This window comes from Acanthopagrus latus, chromosome 3 (assembly GCF_904848185.1).
Source record: "Acanthopagrus latus isolate v.2019 chromosome 3, fAcaLat1.1, whole genome shotgun sequence".
Taxonomy (NCBI): Eukaryota; Metazoa; Chordata; class Actinopteri; order Spariformes; family Sparidae; genus Acanthopagrus; species Acanthopagrus latus.
In genome coordinates, this window is record NC_051041.1 from 22,348,448 (window position 1) to 22,373,105 (window position 24,658).

General features: G+C 41.8%; 1 protein-coding gene across 2 annotated transcripts in view; it reads left to right on the forward strand.

Annotated features, from left to right (window-relative positions):
- Positions 1-22,854, forward strand: part of LOC119016728 (solute carrier family 66 member 2) — a 31,325-nt gene extending 8,471 nt beyond the window's left edge. For both annotated transcript variants that reach the window (XM_037092922.1, XM_037092923.1), the window contains 2 exons: positions 5,390-5,606; positions 19,336-22,854. In XM_037092922.1, the coding sequence (XP_036948817.1) occupies positions 5,390-5,606; positions 19,336-19,546 (428 nt within the window). In that variant the 3' untranslated portion in view covers positions 19,547-22,854. The remainder of the gene's footprint in view (positions 1-5,389; positions 5,607-19,335) is intronic.
- Positions 22,855-24,658: the final 1,804 nt, after the last annotated feature.

Consider the following 24,658-nt stretch of genomic DNA (forward strand, 5'->3'; position numbering starts at 1 on the left):
CAAACTTTAGGCCGTCTGTGGTTTCAGACTGCGGGGGAGCTCGCCTGTTTGTTCCTTAGAGGCAGTCGCTCTGATTTGTCACAACCACATTCTCATTCGGTTACAGCTCAGTTTAATCTTAAAGCGGAAATAGACAACTTTTCGATTGCCACCCCCCCATTTCTCCATCCCAGTGTTTCCCTGCGGTATGACTGTTGGCGCCAATGTTGCAAACACAGCATTATCATCATGGCTACTGTCCAAAGCAAAAAAAAAAAAAAAAAAACACCTGTAGAAATCCAAGTTTGACCTAGAAACCTCAGTGCTATGAAAGGGAGATGTTGAACACCTGGTTGTATTAATAAGTAGACAGGGTTTGACTTTACCAATCTAATAGCAAGAATGACGGTTTTAAACCATCTCATGGCCTGGTGGTTAAGGGGAGACACATAACAACAAGGGAACAGACTTTGACACGACACCAGAGAGAAACAGTACCCCTTCTCTGTAAAATTTCCCACTTGCAAAAGTTAAATTGACTTCCCCTGCACAAGTTGTGGTTCGCTCAAAACACGAATCAGGAAGCATTTCATGAAACCTGCAGGTATCTTGATTATGTCACTGCGATAGAGCGATACCGTACCAGAGAGCTACATGGCAATACAACAGATCTCCACTGTTTCTATTGTTGGTCATGGCTCATTGCTCACTGTGGTCCCGTGGGGGGTCTCTACCTGTAGCTTCATTGGGTTTGTCAGCTCATAATAAATCATCTTCTCCTGTAGGTGCACTTACCTGCTCCCTAAGGGCAGGTAGACGCCTAACTTTCAGCCTCAGTCCATTTTTAAAGAAGAGGCGTAGCATGTAGTTTGGGTGTCAGGGCAGAAATGCTGCGGTGCTTTGGCTTGCAAGTGAAAGCCTGTTAGTCACTGTGAAACAGCTCCATGTCTTAAATTCAGAAAATGAAGCGTGTCGAAATCTGAGGTTCAGTTTCCCAGGCTGTCTCGAACAATAATGTTCACGCTCCTCCAACGAGTGCTTTTGAGTGACAGCAAGTCGTTATTTCAACTACCCCATAGACGTGTCGAGAGCCTAACGGAACTTTTCGAGGAGCAGCTGGTAAACAGGCTCCGGCCCGACTCACCCACACATGCAGCGCAACTCTGTGGGACTTCAAACCGAGCTGTGTGCAAGACGTTTGGCCACCAGAGTGAGTCTTATTGTGTGTAGCTCCGGTGTGTTCCCACACAGTGCCACCGCAGCTGCCACACAGCAACGGGGATTAAAGGCGCGGAGGAGAGTGCCCTAGGGAACACAAGTGGCACAGCAAGAGAGGGTGTGTGGCAGGATGTGGCTGAGGTACGATACTGCGATAAACATCCCATAGTGGTCAGTGTGTGACTGTGCGACATGCTGCTGTTCACGATGCTGTTTTTTTTTGTTTGTTTGTTTTTACATTTTTGCTGCAGCTCAGAATTGACAGCAGATTTTTGTGCATTTTCAAAGCCTGCACACACACGCAGGATTAAGAGATGATGACACTACAGCACTGGCAGGAAAGAGTGTAATTACTGAAACATGAGGCAGAGGCAGGGATGGCACAAATAACTGAAATGCATGTCATAATCAAGTTATTTATTTATTTATTTTTATCAGAGCCAAAGTCGTTCTTAAGAAAGGTTTTCTGCACTTTGCAAAGGTCTTTTTTTTTTTTTGCAGTTGGGTGCCACTACAGTTTTGCATTGCCATTCACTCACACACCACTGTCAGAGTATGGACATGCATTTTGGATGATCACATTTCTTGACATATCTTAACTAGCTAGTTTTATGAAGTTATCTTACTGCCCCAAAGCAATAAGGCCAGACTTGACGTCTATGCTGCTGCTTTTAATTTTGCTCAACTCTTGCCAAGAACTAAAAGCCAGTCAGAGATGTTCTCTTGATTGGCCTCTTGCTTGGTGACTCTTTTTCTTTTCTTCCTTCACCCATGATGTCCCCCAGAGGCCGCCGGGCCAGGCTGTGTTTACAGCTCTGGTGCCCGTTCCCCTGTTTTGGGCCTGAAAACTGCCTCCTCCCAGTGAACCAGAGCTTGTGTGCTAGTGGTGAGAACACCAACAATCTGCGAGTGCTCTCCCAATCCAGTTACAGGCAGAGTCAGCAAGCCATGAAAAAAGATTTTGAAGCGGTTATTTTAATGTGAAATTGTCGTATTATGTATCTTGAGGTTCAAAATGGAAAAAAAGGTAGCTGCATTTTAAATCTTAGCATATTGCTAACTTAAGCACCAACTTTTAGCCACTTGTGGAAAGGCGAAACAAGCTAACAGATGCGGTGAAGTTGTTACGGCTACCATGCTAGCAAACAGGTGCCTTTTTACACATTCAGCAGGCACAGAGCAACGTTAGCATGTGTTCAGTTTTGTGTTTTTTAGCCGCCTAACAACTTTTCTTTTAGCTCTGTTTTGGATGCTATTTAAGGGCTTTAACACTGTTGAATAAATGTGCTGATGCTAATTTGTTCACATGTGTGACACTGTTATATGTTTTACTCTTGGTCTTTATTCCAGAAGTCTGCTGAGGTTGAACATGCTGTTGGCTAGCTAACAGTATTCAACACTGTAAATGTTTCAACGGCTCCTGCCAGCTCTTTCTGTGTGAGCCTGTTATGCTACCCAAGCCAGCCACATCACCACTTGGAGCCATATGTAACATGCATCATACGTTCAGTTTTGTGTTTAATGCGAAGCTGTGCATGGCTTGAGCAGTCACGTTGGTACTGAACGCTGCTCTATTGCCCCTGATTGCTTCCCTCTGTGTTTGGCTGTTATCAGGGACGCCAGCCTGGTGCTAGTTGGCCCAGATTCACAGTCCTCTGGCTCTGGCTCCACAGCCTCACCAGGCATCTGCAGCCACAACACCTACAGAACAGCACAGTGCTTAACAGTACACATAACAGCTCTCAAAGGGATATTCTTAGTGCTGATTATACTCGGAACAGAAATACGTGCCCTGTTATACCTTTCAAGAACAGTTTTGCTTGTCTTCTCTTCAACAGTGCTTTGTGTGGCCGTGTTACATGCTGTATGTCATGGTAAATCTTGGTGTATGGATTGTGTGGTGGGCTGACAGAAAGCTGCGACCTGGTTTGAATTGGTCTTTGAGGTTTGTGCAGTTATATTTAGAGGATTTGTCTGAGATCGAAGAACAATTGGATTGGCTCATTTTAACAGGTTACCTTGCTCGCAAGCATGCCCGCCACGAGCATTCATGTAGAAATGCCATCTAAATGTCAGAATCACCAACCAATCATTTTCTTATGAAATGATATTTCATTAAATCATAAACCCACACATCATAAATGCTTATATCGCTCCCCTTATGATTTTATCACCTGACAGCCTTGAAAAATAGCCGGTCTGTTTATTATAGCGTGGTATAAGCTGGTGTAGTTATTTCAAACAATGCTTTGATTTTTTTTTCTTTCTTCTGTTTTGCCTTATCTACTCTATAGGCCCTACTCTGGAGGGCTATATCGGCCCATGCAGTAGGCCTCTGTAGAATGCTCAGATGTGCCCCTTAGACAAAGCGAGCCTCATTTAAACGTGATTAAACGAATCGGCTCTATTGCATTTGAGGCCTGTAGAAATCCCATTTAAGATACAGCAGAGCAGAAACATCTTTTGCTCTCAGCCGTGATTAGATTTTCATGATAAACTCTTTTAATGTGCTCTGCTCACGCATTAAACCAGCAGCTACACTGTATCTGTATCTGTGCCTTTTAGCTGCTCACACCATAAAGATGTGTTGACTGTGTAGAAGGAATTAGAGGTGAAAGAAAAATGTCTTACGTGGCTCATTGTAGGATTACCTGTTTCCCTCATCAGCTAGTTAGAGCGGTGCCTGAGGCGAACAACCATTTGAGAATATTATCACAGTATGATTAGTATTGGTTCTGTCGCATATAACGGAAAGTCAGTGTTGTGCTCTGAATCTTTATCTAATCATTTCCTTGGAGAAAGATGGCACACAAGAGGTGCAGGGGGCAGAAAACTGGGCTTTAATCATTCATCACTTTCCATATTCTTACCCAGGCCATTACTGCTGTGTGGAAAATGCTATAACCTTGGCTGACTGTCAGCCTCCCTCGGGGCTTTCTGTACCACCGTCTTTCCTTCGCACAGAGCTTCCTCCCTCAAGACCCTGAAGTCAAAGGCTTCTGTTTTTGCGAGAACCTGAATGAGAATGAGTCCAAATCACGTGCAGTGCCGACGGCCTATTTGTGGCAGTGACATATAGTTTCTTCCTGAATACGAGAAGGGGTGGTGGGAGTCATGTGAAAATCTGCAGCTCAAGTGTGAAAGCTGTTTAAACATGTTGACAATAATGGGATTTTTAGATTTTTTTTTTTGTTTTAACATACCATCTAAAAAAGAACAAACATGACTGATAGATAATTATTTCCTCCAGTGCGAAGTGAGGGGAGCAGGTTTGATGTAAGTGCATAGGTGTAAAAGAGTCTCTCAGTTCACCTAAACTGAAATTTAAATCACATTTAAGTAAAACTGAAGTCATTTTTTCTTAATCATGCAGCTCTTCTAGACCGACGACTCGAGATGGATCAGACTCTAATAGTGAAATGAGTCAGTTTTTGGAGGCTGTGATGCTAAAAGAAATAAATCCACCATTTTGCAGCCTCTTCTTTTACAATGTAAGCTAATGGGAGGTCTTTTTGGGCCGATGTGCATCATGTGACATTTTAATCTCACAGTTGTGTCTTTAAAGCTGAGAAAACTTCCTGGAAAAGCACTGGAGCCTCCATCTCCCATGATGCAATCAAAATCACAATAATTTTGATCCTCCATGTCTGGTTTATACGCGCGTTATTCTAACTCCTTGCCCCACAGTTTCTAATGCAAGAAGTCTTTTATCAGTGTTTTGTTTCCAAACCGAAGTTGAGACCACCTGGGTTATATCATCTTGGTTATTTTCACCCCCGTGTGTATGTGTAAAAATTAGTGGACTGGCCCTTTTTAAATAGCAAATTCATTGTCATATTGTTGCTGGGTTTTTTTTCAGGATGACAACACCCCCACTTAGGTGCTTTTGGCGGTAATGAATATTGCATCCACTAGGGAACACACAAACTTTGGATAAGTTTGTTTATTCCCAACTTCACTTTGGAATTCAATTTTTTCCTGTGATGTGAGAAAAAGTGTTTTCCTGCCTCTTTTTTCAGACCTGCATTGCCTCGCCGTCTTTCTTTTTTCAGGATCAGTGCACATCAAGTAATGTTTCTGTTGCTGTGCCAGTGTTGGCCAGCTGGAACTGCTCTCCCTTGAGCGGCTAGTTGTTAAAAAAATTTCATTTCTGTGGACTCACTTGTGGTTTCCCTATGTTGTGCACCTACAGACTTTGACTGGAGCCACTTCTGGTCGTGGACTCACTTCGTGGACTACTTGCAGTGCGTGCTTGCCTTCACGCTGGTGGCGGCCTACATCACCTACCTCCTCCTGGACTCCGCGCTGTTCGTGGAGACCCTGGGCTTCCTGGCCGTCTTCACTGAGGCCATGCTGGGCACACCGCAGCTCCACTGCAATTATCAGAACAAGTCTACAGAGGGCATGAGGTACGGATTCAGTAATGATCACCCGAGCTTGTTGCACGCACATTTTTTTTTTGTTTGTTTGCCTTTTGGCCTTAGGAGGTACACTAGACATAGATAGAAAAGCTTTTAGTAAGGTCATGGTGAGCAATATTGATTGTGCAGTCATATAGTGCAACCTCTGCAAACTAAACATCCAGGATGTTCTGTATTACTCCCATGTTAAACAAGTTACAAGGGCACTGAAATAATTGCATTATCTTTTTATTTTGGTTTTTCATCAGCAGCTCATCTGCTAACTCAAACACCACTACTGGAGTAATCTGTTTTCAAAAAGGCAGAAAAAAGCGATATTGAAGTTAATGCCCACTCAAACAGTCACTGTGATAGGAGATTGGTTTGACTATCGGTTGCTCAGACTCATCAGACTCGCTGACAGGATATCAAACAGTCGGATAAACTCTAGAAACCTCTACTCTCGCGAGTGTGATCCGTGTCCTCGCGTGTACATATTTGGAGCCATAAAATTAAGAAGAAGAAGAAAAGAGATGAAAATGGAGGAGAAGAGCAAATAATCAGAAGAAGATTCAGGAGGTGTGATGAGGTTGCTGACAGCGGTGACAGCAGCATGGTTTACAAGATGGAGGACAGGACCGATTCACTGCTTCCTACTGGAATTTTCCAGTCTACCTTTAAAGTGGCGTACCGCATACAGAAGCTGGTCTGCAGTCATTTTCAAGCCAGTTCATGGACTGAAAATGTAACAGATATGTGGAAGATGAAATGACAGTGAATTATACGTATTATATACGTTCTGTAATTGGTTAACTATCCTGAATTCCGATATTTGAAAATTAGCATTTTTATCTTATGAAGCTAGCTCATTGCCTTCATTTTTAGAAACCAGAACAAGAACCATTTTAGACTTTTTATTATTTATAAGTTTTGCTTAATATGACATTAGACATGCCATTAAACTAATCACAATGCCAAATAAAATGAAAAATAAGAATATTTTTATTGCATCACATATTTTTTTGTCCTCCAGCCAGGAGAGTAGATGATATATGTTTTGCTTGTAGATAAGGGGACTGAAGAAAAACATCAGTAATATGATGAAAAAGCACAAATCACAGGCATAAAGATGAATACCAACCCACAGCCTGCATCACTTCACATGCCTTTGTAATTGGTCAGCCTGTAGAAGGGGTCCTGGCAGCAGTGACATTGTGAGAGTTTGCCCCCAAATCTCTGACAGTGTCAGAATTTAGCCGCAGGCTGTGATTCTGTCACCAGAACTGGACACCGGCCGCCGGTGGATGTGAGTGTCCCACAGTGTGAACACTCTTTGAATGCTTAAAGGTTATTTGCCGTCACTCTCTCTCTTCCTCTTCCTTTACTATTTGGGCCCTCAGTATAATTTACCAACAGTCAGTCAGATGGAGATCCAAACAAGGCTTGTTGCCTCCTTGATTAATGATCATGTCTTTATCCTGATGAGTATTGTTTTATTTATGAGTGCCACCTCCATCACCGGCAGCTCTGAGGGTGTGCGTCCCGCAGCACCCTTGTGAGTAATGGCTCCAGATTATACTGTCTCACAAATGATCGTTAACACTGACACATGCTTATTAAGTATTTCTGGCACCTGTCGAACCGAAAGTAAGGACAGGGCTCCTGACAACTATTTATAATGCTAACATGACGATTTAATTGACCCTCTGAAGTTTCCCCGCGCATCTATTTGACAATGAGGTGCTCTGTCTTGCTGTATCTGTTGCTAATGTATCATTTTGGGTCATTAATGTTGATTTGCATCAAGTCTTAGGCTGCAATTAGAGGCCTTGACATAAAACAGATTTTCAAAAGCATATACAGTTTCATAATCAATGCTACTGTACAAGCTTTTTGAGCTGTAGCCAAGCCCTGGAAGCTGCTTCACATTAAACCTTTATTGTATCGCACTTGAAACACTCAAAGAGGCCAGCAGCACCGAATGATTAGAAGCTGGTTCCAGGGAGAAAGAAGTAAGACAAAGGGAGACGTTAGAGTCGTAAAAAATTAATTGAAATGATCAATCTGATAACGTATGTATGAAGAGACTTGCGAGTTTGAGATTGTCCACAGAACACACGGGCCTGATAAGAAAACCTTCCTCACAGTATGTGTCCTGCCTCAGAGCAGTGCCGGCCCCCACCACCCCCACCACCCCCACCCCCCCTTCTGCTGGTCGGCTTGCTGCAGCAGACAGATAACAGAACTCCAGCAGGGCTGCCTGTCCACTTAACTGGCCATGACAGCCCCCACGCTGGGCTTTGCCATACCCTCTGTCCTGTGCCTTATTTGTGTTAGAATTTCTTCTATTTTTTTTTCTTTTTTTGTACATCCAACACTTGTTTGTCTGCCACCCTCATTGTCTACCACACTGTCTACTGTAAGTGCTTACAGTAGCCCACCCTCAGTTACTCTCGTATTGCTCGGTCTGGAAGATTTCATCATTTGATTTGTGATTACCTGATTTTTGTTGTTCCCCACTTACCACAACATCTTCATGTTTTTTCTGGCTGCAATGGTTTATTTCAGATACTGTCGAGGCCTCAATTGGTGTGTTTGTCCTGTCAGAGATGGATTTCTTTGTGTCTGACACTAGAAAAAGCACTTTCTCTCTATTTTGAACTACTGACAACAAAACCGAAGGACTGCCCTCGATTTTTTTTTCTTTAGAAAGAACACAACCATTTTCTGCTGTGAAACCCAGCAACAGAAGGAAGTATCCTCTCATCTTCTTTTGAACAGTTACCTATTGGGATAAAACACATTCGCCATTGGATAGCTGAGCCATAAACTTCTGGTCGGTTTGGGGACAATCTTACTGCGTCATTTGAAACTTTAGCATTGTTAAATCTTTTTTCAATACATTTAAATTTTGCACACTTTTGACCACATTATTTGATTATTACCATATTCAAATATAACCCTGTTTAAATTTCTCTGATAAACACATGCAGTGTTGTGATGCATTGGTAGATGTGCTGCAGTTTGTGCAACGAAACAAAATAACCTGTTATGAAAAATAAGCACTTTGTTGCTTGCAAATTGACACTCCGAAACTACAAAACAGCAATTGTAAAATGCTGTAATACCCAGACAGTGTGAATGGGGAAGTTTCATGTCAGTTCTGCCTGTCAGATCTTTTGTCTCACAGCTCATTGTGCCAGCCATCAGCCGCTGAGGATAAAGCTGCCATAGACGGCGGAGGACGCTGTCATTTCCAGTTCTGTTTGTTGTTTGTGTCCCTGCTCCCTCTCTGCGCAACCTGTTGAGTCTAGCACGTTGTTGCTAGGTTACTTTACCTCAGCACTCTGTTCAAGGTTCTCGTGTGTGTGTGTGTGTGGGGGGCGGATAGGAAGGAACTGGAAAGGTGTATTTTTTTTATTATTTTTTTTAAAGCAAAATATTTTGTTTTTTTAAAGATTTTATCCTTTATCTGGTTGCAGTCGCTGGTTTAAGGTTTGTTTTGTGGTGAGGGTATGTGGAGGCTACAGAAGTAAATAATGTATTCATGTTTGTGCACATATGCATTTTATAGAGACAAAAACAGGCAGAGTGCCCTGTCTTGCAAAATAATCAGATCCCATGCAGCTCGTCTGTGTGGGGGAAAAACAGCACGATGACCTCCTTCCAGTAAATAACCCAGCCAGTGTGCCCCGTCTCCAACTGCCTTAACATTTCTAACAAGTGTCAGTGAAACTTCCAGTACTCAGGCATGCTGTAAAACATCACCACCATACAGTATACACCCTCCCCAGTAGGCAGAGGATGGAGTCGGAGCAGGAGAATGAATCATACAGTATGTCCTCGGTGTGTATACACACCAGCGCTGCACCATGACACACTGTCAGACCGGCAGCAGCGGAGCAGTTTCTAATAATGAAATACGGGTAGAGTTCTGGGGGAGGCTGATGAGTCCCATGTTGGACATGTTTGTCCCATGAGGATACAGCTGAAGGCATTTGGTATTTGCCTGATGTTAATTCATCCCCAGGTTCTCTGTTAACCTCACTGATGTTGTCTGACACCAGCAACTGTTCTGCTACCATAATGGGACCTCAGGGGACAGCATTAACACCACCCATACATTGTGTGTGTGTGTGTGTGTGTGTGGGTGAGGATATTCCCTGTCCCTTCCAGCTCTCTACTTTTCAACTCCTGGTATCTTTTCAGCGCTCTGCTTCTCTTCTCTCATTCAGCTTGGGCAGTCTACAGTGAAAGTGCTGTCGATCTGCAAAATATGTCATGATTTCACAGAGGTGCTGTCATCATTTCCAGCTAATGCCAGGTATCAGTTATCAGTAGTAGCTAGTTTGCTAACTAGTCTTGAAAATGACATTAGGCATTAGGCTCTAGGCTACACACGTATATATGTATATATATATATATGTGTGTGTATATATATGTGTGTGTATATATATATATATATATATATATATATATATATATATATATATATATATATATATATATATATATATATATATATATATATATATATATATATATATAAATATATACACACACACACACACATATGAAAAGGCTATAGTAGGGCTGGACAATACTGCATATACATTTTTTATCATGATATGCCACTATCAGTGTAGATTTTGGATATCTCCATATTGTGATTGCGTCTAAGTTTTTTTCTTTCTCCTGACTTTAAAGGCTGCATTACATAAACGTGATTTAATTTTCTGAGCTTGCCAAATTGTTCTGCTTGTTTTTTTATAGCCTTTAAAAGTATGTAGGTATCAATAGCCATTGCTACAATATTAACGCAATATTGATACCCAGGTATTTGGAACTCAGATTATCGTGATGTTTGGCCGACAAAATCATACATCATGATATTCAATTTTTTTCGTCCCAGCATTTAGGAAGTGCTTTTGAGGTGGCTGCAAAATATATCTATCCCAATACAGCCTAAAAATGCGTTTATTATTATTTTAAGACCATTTTTCCAAGCCCTTGGTTAAAGATAATCTACATTTCACAGGAAAACAATACTGTGTCCTCACTGGATTATAATTTCTGTATTGTCTGCTGTTATTGTGTTCCAGTGTACAACTCATTAGTGCTAGAGTTATGAGCTCAATGAGGAAAAATGTAAAATCAGAACAGTGTTTTTTCTTTTGTTTGTAAGAACTGATTTGAGTGCTCATGTTATGATAGACTTGGACAAGCATCATGAGTACTATTTATGCCTTATTGCCATTTGTTTGTTATTTTAAACTGTTTTATTATAACTAAGGAAGAGAATTTTAAGAGCTGTTTATTGATGAGTTAGTTACTAACTGGATGCAAGCCTGGGTAACATTGACATCCACCCAAATCCAATAAAAAGCAGGACAGAGCTGCTAACATTAGCCTAAACTCTGATATAGTGTCTCCAGGACCAGGTTCCACACGTGTCAGTCCTGAACCAGGGTTACCTGTAACCCTATAAAGTAATGTAGTTAGAGTACGTTTGTGTTGGCAAAGTAATCTTAGTGAGCTAGTTAGCTGAACATAAATGTTTGTAACCATTGCTAATGTAGAAAAACACACTGAATGATCAGTTACTTTCACTTTTCCTCTTGTGGTTTTACTGTTGAAAAGTCTCAAAAACACACAGATCATCAAACTTCAGCTCTATGTACGTCAATTTAGAGTGCAGAGAATCCAAAGATTGACAAGAAAATTATGTGTGGGTGAGAGAATGCTCAAACGTAACACTTGATGCTTCACGAATGTATCAGCTACAGTATATGCACCGTTCAACAACATCATAGTACTATCAAATGTAATATCTTCCAATAATTGCTGAAGCGAACGACACCGCTGGCCTTTTTCACACTGTTGATATTTACAGAGGATGTTGTGAAAGTAACAGTCCTCCTCCTCAGTCTCGGCTTGTACTCTGTTTGCCATAACCATGTTTGATTTCATTTATTGTCTCTCCACTTCTCTCACCAGTTGCTACTGCACAAACCTGAGTGACAGTTTCTTCAATATTTGGCCCGTAAAAGCTCTGCTCCCTATTTCGTGCCATAAAGCAATCCATTTCTTCAGGTTTTTTTTTTTTTGTGCGCATCTACCCAGGGGTTCTGCCCTTCTTCAGCCTCTGGTTATTACACTGCACTCTGATGCAGTTACCAAGGCTGAACAGCACTTACAGTGACTGGCAGCTGCCCAGACCGCTCATATTACAGCTTATTCAAACCCCCAAGAGATGGAGAAAGAGGCAGAGTGGGACCTTTTTTAAAAGGACAAAGGTCAGGATTTATTGCAATGAAAAAAAGTGTAGAGGTCTTGCGGGGGAAAGGCTTGTTTGCTTCCCATAATTAGTTGTGCGATTTGTGTCTGACAGTAGCTTTACTTTTTAATAAATTTTTCTTGCGTTAGATTCGAAAGTGAAACTAATCCAAGTCCCTTAATGCTGGCTGTGTTGCTATTTAATGTTTAATTTCTTTTTCTTTTTTTTTTTGGTTTGTTCATTTGTTTTTAGTTTTTTTTTATTTTTTTTTCTCAGGGGGAAAGAAATCGTCTTAAATCTTTTGAACTAGTTGGAACTGGATTTGGAACCAAGTGAAACTACCTCCGCCAGTGCTACTGTAAATACTTGAAGACACACAGATGTTTTATGGGGGGGACATCAGGCCAGATGAAAGGTGTGAGAGCGCAGTGTTTGGAGGATGGATTGGAGGGTTTGAAGTTAAACGTTTTCAGGCTGCTGCTATTTTTAGATGGTCCACAGCCTGGGGAGTCAGAGCTGCATGCTGATACTTAACAGCCTGCCATAAAACAAATAGAATACAACACACAGACAAACACAGACAAAAAAACAGCGAAGTGGGACATCCAGACAGCCAACTGCGGCCTTATAAGGCTTGTGGTCTTGAGCTGCATCCCAGTATGCTACATAAAAGTGCCAGAGCCTTATTTAGCCTGCAGGCTGCTGTCCACACACACACACACACACGCACACACACACACACACACAGAGCCACATACTGGGATGGATCTGTATTGTCGACTGATGCTGCCGGGCTGTCACCCCTGTGGCCGGGTGCGTGGTGCTGCTGTGCCTTTGCGTGGCTGTCGAACAGAGCAGCTCGGGGGCTTCCTGCAGCGGGTCACTGCAGCCGCAGAACCTTAAGAGCATCTGTCCAACACATCCGCCCGCCGTCTGCGCACATCAGTCAGGGCACCGAGCAGCGTAGAAGAAAATGTTTCTTTTCTTCAGGGGGAGAATCCTGCAGAGACTAACCGATGGAAGTATGGCTTTTGTTCTTTGTGCCGCGTTTCTCATGAAACTAATTAAACGAAATTCAGTGAAGGCAGCAGACAGTACTGATGATATTGGCAAGCAACATAAAGAACTGCTAAATTAAGTTTAAAAAGTGGCATCTACTCACAAAACAAAACTAATAACAAGTTACTTGTTTATTAGGAACTCAGTGCAAGCGCTACCCCAAGTGCTCCGTCCTCAAAATGATTACACTCTTACAGTGCCGACCCTCAATATTTGAAGAAAATGAAATGATGAGTTTGAGCAAAGGCACAGCGAGTCTAAATATTTTCTCTCTCGCAAATATTTATAGGGTGATAGACACTTTTCCTTCAATATTGCCGTGCAGTGGGGTAACCCTTCACAGTGCAGTTTTCCACTTTATTTCTCCTCAAAGCATGCTGGAACTTTTTGTATCACGTGTCTTTAAACATTCACTTGTAATGACACGTTCTCTGGTGCGAATGCTCTATAAGCCCCACAAATGGAAGATCCAGGTATATATATATACACATAGCTGGGAAGTTGAAGCATTCTGGCTTCATTTGCACTCAGCAGTTTTCATAGACACAGTGTTTATGCTCATTTACAATGTGGGGAAAAAAAACCCTGAATGGAGTCGCCTAAAATAAGGGTGGAAAAATAGAAATATCACAAACAAAAATAGCTGCAGACAAAAACACTGAATCCGTGTTGAAGGATGAGGAGGCAGTAACCTTCCTGACATTATTCCATGAAACAGACAGTGTAGGCTGTCATTCTGGGATACAAAGATTTATTCTTCCTCCCTTCACTGTTTTATCTCCCAAATGACTTTCCTTTCAGCACCATAGTAATTCCCCCAGTTCTACCTCCCAGTTTTAGTAAGTGCACGATGATTCAGAGCTGGTCTGCTTTACCTCCTGTGTGCGCTCACTGCCGTGGTGAAGTGGTTTACAGGCGAGCTGACTCAATGCTGAATCTTAAGAGAAGAACTTTTAATTAAGTGATATTTTAACAGTAAATGGTTTCGGCTCCCTCAAATGAAATTATGGCTCTTGAGCTTATTTCAGTCTGAGTGGCTCCTGTTTCACTTGCAGCTGCAGCAACTGACCCCAACTTAAGTGGTGGTTCCAGCTACATAACTGTGTTAACAGTGATGTACGCAATATAACTGTATGATGTAGCTGTTCTATACTCTGTCTAAATGAACCAACCACCAACAAAAGATTTCAAGATTCAAGATTCAAAGGTTTAATTATCAAACGCAATTATACAAGTAGTGCAGCAGGTAAATGAAATTGCAGCCACTTCGTCGGCTGTGCAAAAAAATAGTGCAACAGAAAATAAAATTTAAATATGAAAATAAAACTGAAAAAGAGAATAAAATAACAGAGTTAAATTTGAGTTCCACAGCTCAAGGATGAAAATGTATGATTTTTACTCCATGGAAATGCAATCAAATTTGTGTGTCTTGCCTGTCAGTTTATAACAGTTACTATCGAGAGCGGACGGGTAAACTTTTCTTTTAAATTGGAACTTAATTCACATCAATAAACTAACGACAACATTTGGCAAGGTGGTGATATGAAAAAGAAACTCCACCTACATTTAATGTAAGTTATATATATAAAATATATATTTAAATGTATAAATGAGCAAGAAAAACAAGTCGTCTGAGGTATGTGTAAAAATTGCGCTTAGCGGATGTTTTTAAAGAAAAGAAAACAATAAAACTGGAATAGAAGATGGTACAGTGCATACCTCCACCAAGGCCCGAAAGTTTCAATTAATTCAATCAAGCTCAATCTGTATCACTGAACCCTGTATGACTCTAAATTTTAAACCACCCACAACTGCTATGATCTGCATCAAATAGGACTCTCTCTTAGATCCCAGCCCTATAAAGTAAGCCTGAAATACACCTTTTTTCATCCATATTCATGTATTATTTAAAAATATCTACCAAAAAATTTGACCTGAATCTGTTCCTTTATTTAAACTTAATGGGGTCTGTTCTGGGCTGAGAACCATCCGCCATCCAAGTTTTGTGGTAAACCGTCTTATAGCATTTGTGTTATCCTGCTGACAAACCAACCAATGAAGGGACCCAGGTGAAAACATAGCTAGATTGCCATAACCAAATATTTCCTACTCATTCTATAATATATGAAAAGTGTACTTAAAACAGAAATGTCTCCTTTAATCACCAACAAAATGAAGCAATGCTCACATTTATAAAGGATAAGATAAATAAAAGAAGAGAAGGAAAACAAGAAATGTCTTAAATGGTTCAAAACTGATTTCATAGCTTACAATTATAGCCTTTTATATAGTTGCATTTTGATTGGACTGTGCTACAGATATTTCAGCCATTCGGGAAACGTACAAGTAGTTATTAAGAACTTTATGCACAAACTTTATAAAGGATTCACGACTAGCCGATATAACGCAGTCCTGTTCTTGTACTGTGGAAAGTTTGTCGCCCACCACAGCTCCACGTCTCCTCGCCTGTCAATATTATTCCGTCAAAGTCTTTTTTTTCTTTTTAACCCTGAAACTGTTCCAAAATGCCTGTAGCTGCCAATTCACTTCATCTTGGCTTAAAATAGCCTGTAAATAAATCAGTTTGCACTTCAACTTTCAATCAGTCTTTACTGAATTTACGAGAGATACAAATTCAAAGGTAGCTCTGCTATACAGTACACCTACCGGGAGCGCATTGTGCTTTCTCTCTCCTTGCCTCTGTATATCACTCAGATAAAGTGACAAATAAGTAGCCGGGCATGTTCGCACCCTGTTTCCCCGGCTCTCTCCATGTTACCTCTTATTAGCGGACCAGCCGAGGCATTGATCAAACGCCGATCCTGCCTCTCTCATCATTACTTGCAGGTACATATCGTCATAACTCGGCCGGCTGGGAGCAGGGGGGAGGGGAGGGAGTGAGGACTGTGTGGGGAGGGTCTCTTCCCACAGAACTAACAAGCTCCTTACCGAGAAAGCAGAGTGTGAGGGCGGAAGGCAGGGGGGGGAGGCGAAGGCAAACAGGTATAGAGAGGCGAAGGCGCCGGTGGAAGGAGGTGGGAAGATGAATGGAGGAAGAGAGAAGTGCTGTAGAGAGTGGGCTTATGAAAAAAAACGAAAAAAAGTATGTGGAAGCCAGAAGGGACATTCAGAGATGCTGCAGGGAAAGGGCAGGTAGAAGGAAAGACGGCAGTATGAGGAAAATGGCAAGGTTTGCACAAATTGGCCTCACAAACGAAAAGGGCCGAGGTGAAGCTGAAGGCATGAATAATGTATGAAGAGATTTGGCTGCAGAGCTTTGCCCCCGATGAGGCACAACATGTTGGGGTTATACTCTGCTCTACCTGGGGGGGGGAGAATACTAGATTACCTCTCATCCATCCTTTACATCTGTTAAGAGGCTTACAGAAAGGCAGGCAATATGCTAACACAAAGACTCATCCTGTTTGATAAGCGCCACACTGTCATGTTTCACCCGCTTTCACCTGTTTTAACCTGCTGCATGTTCCATCTGAGGATCCACACAGGATGTGACAGGATGCAGTTCTATTGATTGACAATGCTTGACCCCGCCATGGATTAATTGTCGAGAGCCGGTTTTGAGATCACAGCCGGAATTGATCTTTCTCTAATGAATCGAAAACCATTGTTTGTGCGCACAGTTCCCAGCTAATGGTAGCCAGCTGGAGACAGAGGGGGCGGGGGTTGACTGTTTTGATTTGGATTTGATTGACTGTTTTGTCAAAGGATGTAATTTTCTTCAATGTGGGGTCTCCCGGTCGAAACAATACCCAAAGACTGAGTTTGATGGCGTGCAGCTAGGGAGTATTGGATAATGGGAGTTGTTGTCTTCACTGTTGAACGACCAGATTAGGATGCAGTGACACCCTTAAGATCCAGACACCCCATGACTAAAATCCTCCACCCAGTTAAAGAAACAGTCTGAGACAACCAAGATCTAATAAGAGATGGTGCGAGTGACTTGAAACAGTGAGAAAATAGTCGCCCGGAAATGTTTTCAGTCAGGCCATCCAGCGACAGCTACAGCTGCTGTAACAACAGTCGTAGACTGTGGATCCTGATGGCATGGATTTGCTCCAATTCAGTCCAGCCCAGTACAGAAATCCATTCATACTGGACGATTGTCAACCTCATCATTTTGCATCTATTGCCAGTGCAGGAAGATATGTGGCCTATATGGTCTGGGCAAAATGTAAGGGTGAGTGATAAGCATGTCTGACTTCAGGAAACTGGAGCTTCCCTCCCATCACAGACATGCAACCAGTGTTTGTAGTTTTATTAACTATGAACATGGTCGACCTAACCTTCACAGAGTTTTATTCACCTAACCCTAACTACAGTTTACCCATAGTTTACTTTCCATAACCACAACCATTACTTTCCCTTAACTTGACAAAGTCATTGCCATTTGCAGATCTTTTATGCTACAGCATGGTGACAACATCTTACAGTTGCCGGTTGTCATAGTAACACAACACGTTTTTCAGCACTCGAGCGTTAGTTAGGATACCATTGGTACCATACCTGTTATCATTATAAAGGGACGCCATAGTTGTGACAGTTTGTAACAACTTTGATCTAATAACTAAAGCTTGACCTGTAGATTACGTTGTTTATCATGTGACGATGTACAGAACAAAATGCAAAAAAAGGTACTTGGGGTATTTTATAATTATAAAATAACCAATGAAGTTGTAAAAAAAAAAAAAGCTGTAATGAAACTTTCATATATCCTGCCTTCATTACATACGTGTTTTTATCACAAGTGTCAAACAAATTTGAGGGCTCACTGCAGAAAATGTGTAATTATGTATGTTCTCTGCCTATATAAGCCGATATATAGATATCTGAGTTTTTTTACTCTACATTTACTACAGTGATTACAAATGAGGCGTGATCTGTGACATTACTGTACATTTCCCTCACAGTTATCAGTTGAATTATGTTTACAAGTTGGGGAAAATGGAGGCATACAGCCCAGTCAGTTACGGTGAGGTGCTGATGCACAAGAGAGGCAAAACTGCACTGCAGGTCCAACAGCACTCCTGCTAACCAACATTCATTGGATTTGAGTGGAGGCAGAAAATCTGAGAGACAGCCGCTTCAAAACGAGGGCAAATAAAACCAAAACTATCTTGCATGGGTGGACAACAGTGGGGATAAACCAACCCTTTAGATTCAGTAGAACTTGGCTCAGGGACAAAAAAAAAAAAAAAAATCCTGCAAAGCTTATTCAAATAGTGCTGACCAAGCAAACCGGCACGCATGAGTGAAAGGATTTCAAGTGTCTCAGCATGTGTTCCTATTGTTGTAGGCAGGTTGCTGAAGGGACCTGTGTGTGTATTTATGTGTGCACACCGGTGCGTTGTAGACACAGTGCTGGCTCAGTCCTGTCTTTGCCAGCGTTGCCTACACACATCTCTGCCTCAAGCAAAAGAAATACAAAGTTTATGAACACAACAGAGGCGAGAAGAAGTGAGCTCTGCAGAAGCACAGCAAACAGCAGTGCTGTTAATGGGGCCTTAAAGAGTTGATGTCCCTACCTTTCCTCAGTGCCGTTGTTTACTGTATCATGGTCTATTTTTGCAGGGGCATGTACATGAAGTTGTGTTTTTGAAGCCCGGGAGCTTCGGTCTTTTCCCTTTGCTTCCTCTTCTCATATTAGACTTCCTTTTCCATCTCATTAGTTGAGTTCACAGTGCTTCCCAGCGGCAGCGAGAGGACAAAGCTTACACTTAAAGTAACCCTGCCTTCTTGAATCACATCAACGCTTTTCTCCAGTCGCTTCTCACACAATAACTCTTATTTAACTGTTACTCATCCCCTGGATTGTCTCATGAGCGCCCTACGAGGAGCCAGCTCGGCGTGTAAATGTGCCACAGGATGCGGAGCTGATGAGAAGCCTGCGTCCCGAGAACATTAACTATTTCAATTTCCTCTGGTTGTTACTGTGCCAAATTTGTTTTCCCCTTCTTGTCTGGATTGATATTGCGTATGTCTGCGTCCTTTCCTACCATCGTTAATTTGTGCTCTTGGTGGCCAAATTGAATTTACACAGAGCAAAAATAAATGTTTTCAAGATGCATTAATGGTATTGTCAAGCAAGGTCTGGTGACACGGTGCTAGTGCCAAGTGGAAATGAATTCTGTAATTTCTACAGAAAAAGCACATTGTACTCTATCGACAGTGCTTAGTACTCTCATTTTAGTGGAGATTGGATTTTCTGACCTGGTTTCTGAACAGAAAACGGGGGCATCTTGAATAAACAAAATGTGTTTAACGCTATAAACACATCAGAGTTGTTGTTTGATCATTCCAATTCTCATAATCACATTTTCATGGTGGCATTAAGTTTGAACAGCTTCTTTAATCATTATCCCTCTTGTCACTCTTTCCTCACAGTATCAAGATGGTTCTGATGTGGACCAGTGGTGACACCTTTAAAACGGGCTACTTCCTGCTCACCCAGGCTCCTGTGCAGTTCTGGACGTGTGGGCTGCTGCAGGTCTTCGTGGACTTCGCCATCCTGTTCCAGGTTTACTACTACAGCCGCTACCCACAGAAGCCTGTGTCTCACACCGTCTCCCACACCACCAGTGCCAAAGCCCTCTGAAAGCCTGCGCAAGCTCTCCGATGACACGTCAACACTTAAAAAACACCCGTGAGGAAGCACTTGTAGAGGCGCTGTGGACATGTATAAACATACACGAGTACCAAAGCACCTTGAGATGATGCAGGCTGCTCACCCTTACCTTCAAGTATACATAAAGACACATACAAACCCATAAATAAGGCAGGAACATACACAGACACTTTGTGGTGTTGGTGTCTGTAGCGATACCTGAAGGACACTTGTTACAAACAAGCTCGACCTTTTTGCTTTATTTATGCTACTGACTTGTTCTCAATGCGACAGTGTGCTTGTCTCGGAATGCAGACTTCTAAGAGTATATCCCTCAATCAATCAACCTGTGCATGTGGAGAATATTGTGCACAAACATGAATATATACAGTCGATAAACTGCAGGTGTATGCACTGAAATCTGTGCTCAAGGAAATGTGGACCAGCTGTTGTCGTCCACATCGGCTGATGATTGTTGCATGGACCCTCTGCCTTAAAACACACATTGGAACATGGCTTACCAGCAATATAAATGTATGAATCAATCAAAAACAAACAAAAAAAAATCCTAATACATTGCTGAATGTACAAAATGGCATTTTTTATTTTGTAGTTTTTCCCTACTCAGTGGAGATATGCCGTCAGTCTACGACTTGTCGGGCAGATGGTTGCCTTGTGCTGTGCATCAGAGGCTCAGTCTTGTGGGATGATCGAGCAAACTGGAGGCAATCACACTTTACCAAAAGAAGACAAATTCCAAAGGCTTGGAGATGAGGTGGAGATGCATTTGCTTTGAAAAACAAATACTTGCGAACGTCACCAGTGGCATTGAAGCTAAAGGAGTGCTGAGAAAATCGGGACGTAAAAGACAAAAGGGCTTTCATACGTCTGAAGCCAGATTTGCTTGAAGTCATGAAACACTGTGTTCAGGCTGCATTGGATTGAAAAAAAAAAAAGGCCAATGTCAGCACGTTTTTAAAGGTGCAATATGTAAGAATTGGCCACCTGTTGAATTTCTGCTCAAAACAAACAGGGAGCAGCACATCACCAGACTAAGTGCTGCTAACTGTAGCTCCGTTAGCCGTGCCGTTAGCTATCTGGACTGGGGGCTCAGAACACCAGTTGGCGTTTGCACTGTTAGAACAGAAGGTTTGGACCGTGAAGGGCCAGGGCTAGCTGTTTAGCATGCTAAACATGCTTTTCAACACAGTACATAAACATCATAGAATGAAAACTGTCGCATTCTGTTAATAATTTTATTTTGAATTGTTATTGTTTTCAACCAGAATTCCTACATATTGCACCTTTAAACGATCAATTTGGCTTATTATAAATGAATGCTCCATTCAGGCGACGTCGGCAGAATGGGAGGACCAGAAAAAACATTATCTGACTTGGGAATCTTTACACATTTTCTATGTGAATTTCAAGCCTTGTGGTCACACCATTTGAATAGTCTGAATGAGCTACTTTTGTTGTCATTTTGCCACCAGCTTATTGACACTTCTGGCGTTCTCTTTCGCCTAATGGGAGATAATGTAAGAGCTGTCAAGGTTTTCCAATAAGTCTGACTCAGAATTACAACTTGAATCTTTTTTTCCCACTCGGCTGCTGAGAATTACAGTTTGAACACTGTGAGCCGGGTGCAGCTTTACTTTGCAATTAGGCAGGGGACAATAGAAAATGCAACAGTTATGTTGGCTAAAATAATTATGATTGGGGATATTATCCTCATAGTCGTCGCAATATGCTCAAAACTGTTAAAATGGCCCTAAAACATACAGGAATTACTGTAGCTTACATTTTTTAAGAACAACACTCTGTAGTATGTCGGGCCTTATTCGGAATCATAGGATCGTTCCAATTTCAATCAATCATTTCCACACATCTGATTTATGTGTTTATGTGCTGAATACAGTGGAAAAGCCAATTTTTCAGCCATGGTGGTTTTGGTGATCTGCCGATCTGGATATCTGTACTTGTAATAGAAATTCCCCATGATCAACTTATCCTGAGCTTTTATCGCAATCTGCGGTAATAATCTGTTTTATCCCATCGCTATTTGCAATTTTGGCTGTCATTTCTGTCTAATAATTACAGACACAAAGTTAACTGATGAGATGTGGAAAGGCAGCAACTCAGAAAATTAATTTGATGAGGTTGTTATTATTGAATCACAAACGCAGACTTGAAGTGAGGCGCGAGTTGTACTGAGCCAGAATGATCCTCTCTGAGAGGTTCGCTTTATGTTCTTCACAGACTGATGCTCCTGAACGTGCTCTGCAGAATCCTATCTTCACCTCCCATCGCATTGGCTGTGGGTAGCGCCACCCGGCCGGTTTATTATTTAGCTTGCAGATCCAATAACGTCCCTTCATATCCCTGCTCATGACTCTTCATCACCGTGCGGCGGTGCTGCTTTGGGCAGGTTGTACTCATCACCATTTTGTCAAAAGAAGATTAATTTCCTGTTCAGGGGAAGCAGCCAGATGAGATCAGCGAGGGTTTTTTTTTTTTTTTTTCCTTTGGTTGTTGTTGTTGTTTTGTAATTTTTGTCTCGGAGGAGGGAAGAAATGCCAAACCAGGAGGTGTACGACTGTCAGCCCTTCAGTGAACTGTGTACCAGAGACCTGATTCTGTCCTCTTCCTCCAAACCTCAAGAAATGTTCCAGTGGGACGCGGCGGGAGTTTTCTCTGAATATTTCTTTCCTCGGTCTTAAATGTACAAAAAAGAAAGATATGGTGGGGGGGTTGGTCTTTGGTTTAGTCTACCTATTTATCCTGTAATCCTTTTGATATTCCACTGTAACATCGTGTGTGCCTGTTGTTTACTCAGGCAGCAGTGGGAATGACGGTGTTGTAAGGAAAGAGTGAGATACCTGACAGCTTGTGCTGAGACCTCAGAGTTCTACCTGATCTATCATTCAAATCCATGTATCTGATTTTACTATTTTTTTTTTTTTTACCTTGTGTTTTGTACCATTTGGTTAATTAATTTTTTATCTTGTGAAGGTATTTTTCCATACAGACCGCCAACATTCCATGTCTTTTCTATGAAATCCTCACTGAGTTTGTTAATGCACCAAACATATTATTTCCCTTGTTTCTGACGCCATTTTTACTATGTTACATCTGTTAGACTGTAGTTCTTTTTTTTTTCTTTTTTTTTTTCTATTAAGCTTCCTGTTGTCCGCCTCAATAGCTAATAACATCCAGCAGCACTTACAGCTGTTTTAAACACCAAGTTTTGTTGAGAATCTTAAGTGGCATTGTCACCCAATAAAGAGGACACGGAGAGACTTCGTGCGTCATGTTTTTGTTTGACAGAGATGTTCGTGTCAGTCGTGCAGACATCCACCGTTGCTTCCATCAGCGGCGCAGCTCTGGCAGACATCAGTTGTCAGAGGAAGAATAAGCCCCACCGGCCGTGGTCCTTCTTTGGGCTTCGAGCATGTCTAAATAATAAGCACATAAATCGTAAATGTGCTGGGCTCTCACATCAAGCTCTCCGCTGGTACAGAGAGGAGGCAGTTCGCAGATAACAGATATACCAGCCAATGGGTAAAAAAAAAAAAAAGATGGATTTTTAAATGCAGAGTTCCTGGGACTGTACCAATCTGCAAACCAATATCATGAAATGAGACAGTCTGACAGGCGCACAATGCCGTATAAACGTCTTACCTACTGTGCAGTCTGTGTGTAGATGAGAGCAGCGAACACCTCCAGAACTCGGCAGTCAACTGCATGAGCTCTCGCCGACATAAACGCATTTAAACTTTGCATCTAATTTAAACTCGAGGTCAGGAATTCATAAACACAGGCCTCAAAATAAAATTCTTACTTGAGCTCAGTGCCTCAGGAATTGAGTGGGCGCGAAAGAGCTTCCCTGTGCGTTAAATACTGTAAAATGGCTGGTGCAGACTCCTGTACGTTCCCCAGTGCCCTGTGCTGTGCAGGTATTAGAGGTTCATCTCTGCATTAAACTCAAAGCGATGATGAGAGGTCTTACTCATGCCATTCCCCACCCACATATTTACTTTCAGGAACTTTACAGTGCGTCTCGAACTCACTGACTGCAGCACTACCTGAGGAGACCGTCTGGAGCTGCTCAGCTGGAGTATTTGTCTGAGCTGGTGTAATTAAAGCTGCACTGATTAATATTTTCATTTTAACAATGGATGAAATGAGTGTTTAATTAAGAAAGTGTTGCTCACAGGCTAGATTCCACTGGCTTTATTGTTACGGTACATTAGACTTGTCGGTTTTGGCTAACAGAGCGCAATCTAGGATAAGGAGTTTGGCAGCCGTTGCAGAAGAATAAAGCCTCCGAAATCCAGAAAGGTTCGAACAGAGGTGCTGCCAGCACCTGTAAATCTGATGTAGGCTGTAGTAGTAATGAGTCCTAAAACCTGGAAATCAGTTAGCGTTTTTAATTTTTTATTTTTTATTTTTTTTTTATGATTTCCTGTTAAATGCCTGGTTGCAGAGAATTCTACCCTCAACTGTAAAACTTGTAGATTGACCAATTTATTGCAACCTTTTTATAATGTAGCGTAGTAAGAACCAGAGTCGAGTTGTATGCGATTGCTAGTTAGTTTGTTAGCCTGACGTCAGCTTTTTACTTCTGGTGACTGCATTTATGCTACAAAAATCATTAAAGTGGTGTTCACTTGTGAAGATATTCTTGCTGAACCAAACATTCAAGTCTGATGAACTTTAACTCTGATAAACACTTTTGTGTTTTCCACGGACCTTATTTCCTGCAACAATCTAAAATCAAACTGAAACATCCCGTACGCTGTTAACACGAGCGATGCCAACTCCCAGGTTATCAGACAAAGAAACGCCGTCCGCCGCTGCTCGCTGTGCCTACTGTGACGTCATTCCAGCCATGAGGTGAATTTAGTTCAAGGTCTATTTTTCTTGCAAGCGTTTGCAGCCGTGAACAGGAGAACTGACTGAGCAGGCCTCTTTAATTACCTACTCCCAACTTTAACATTTCATCGAAGCAGCATCGAAGTCAGTGTTCATCAAATGTTTAGTGCACGGAGCCAACATCACGACTGGAAACAGAATTAATTTATTATTCATGAAGGATGTGGG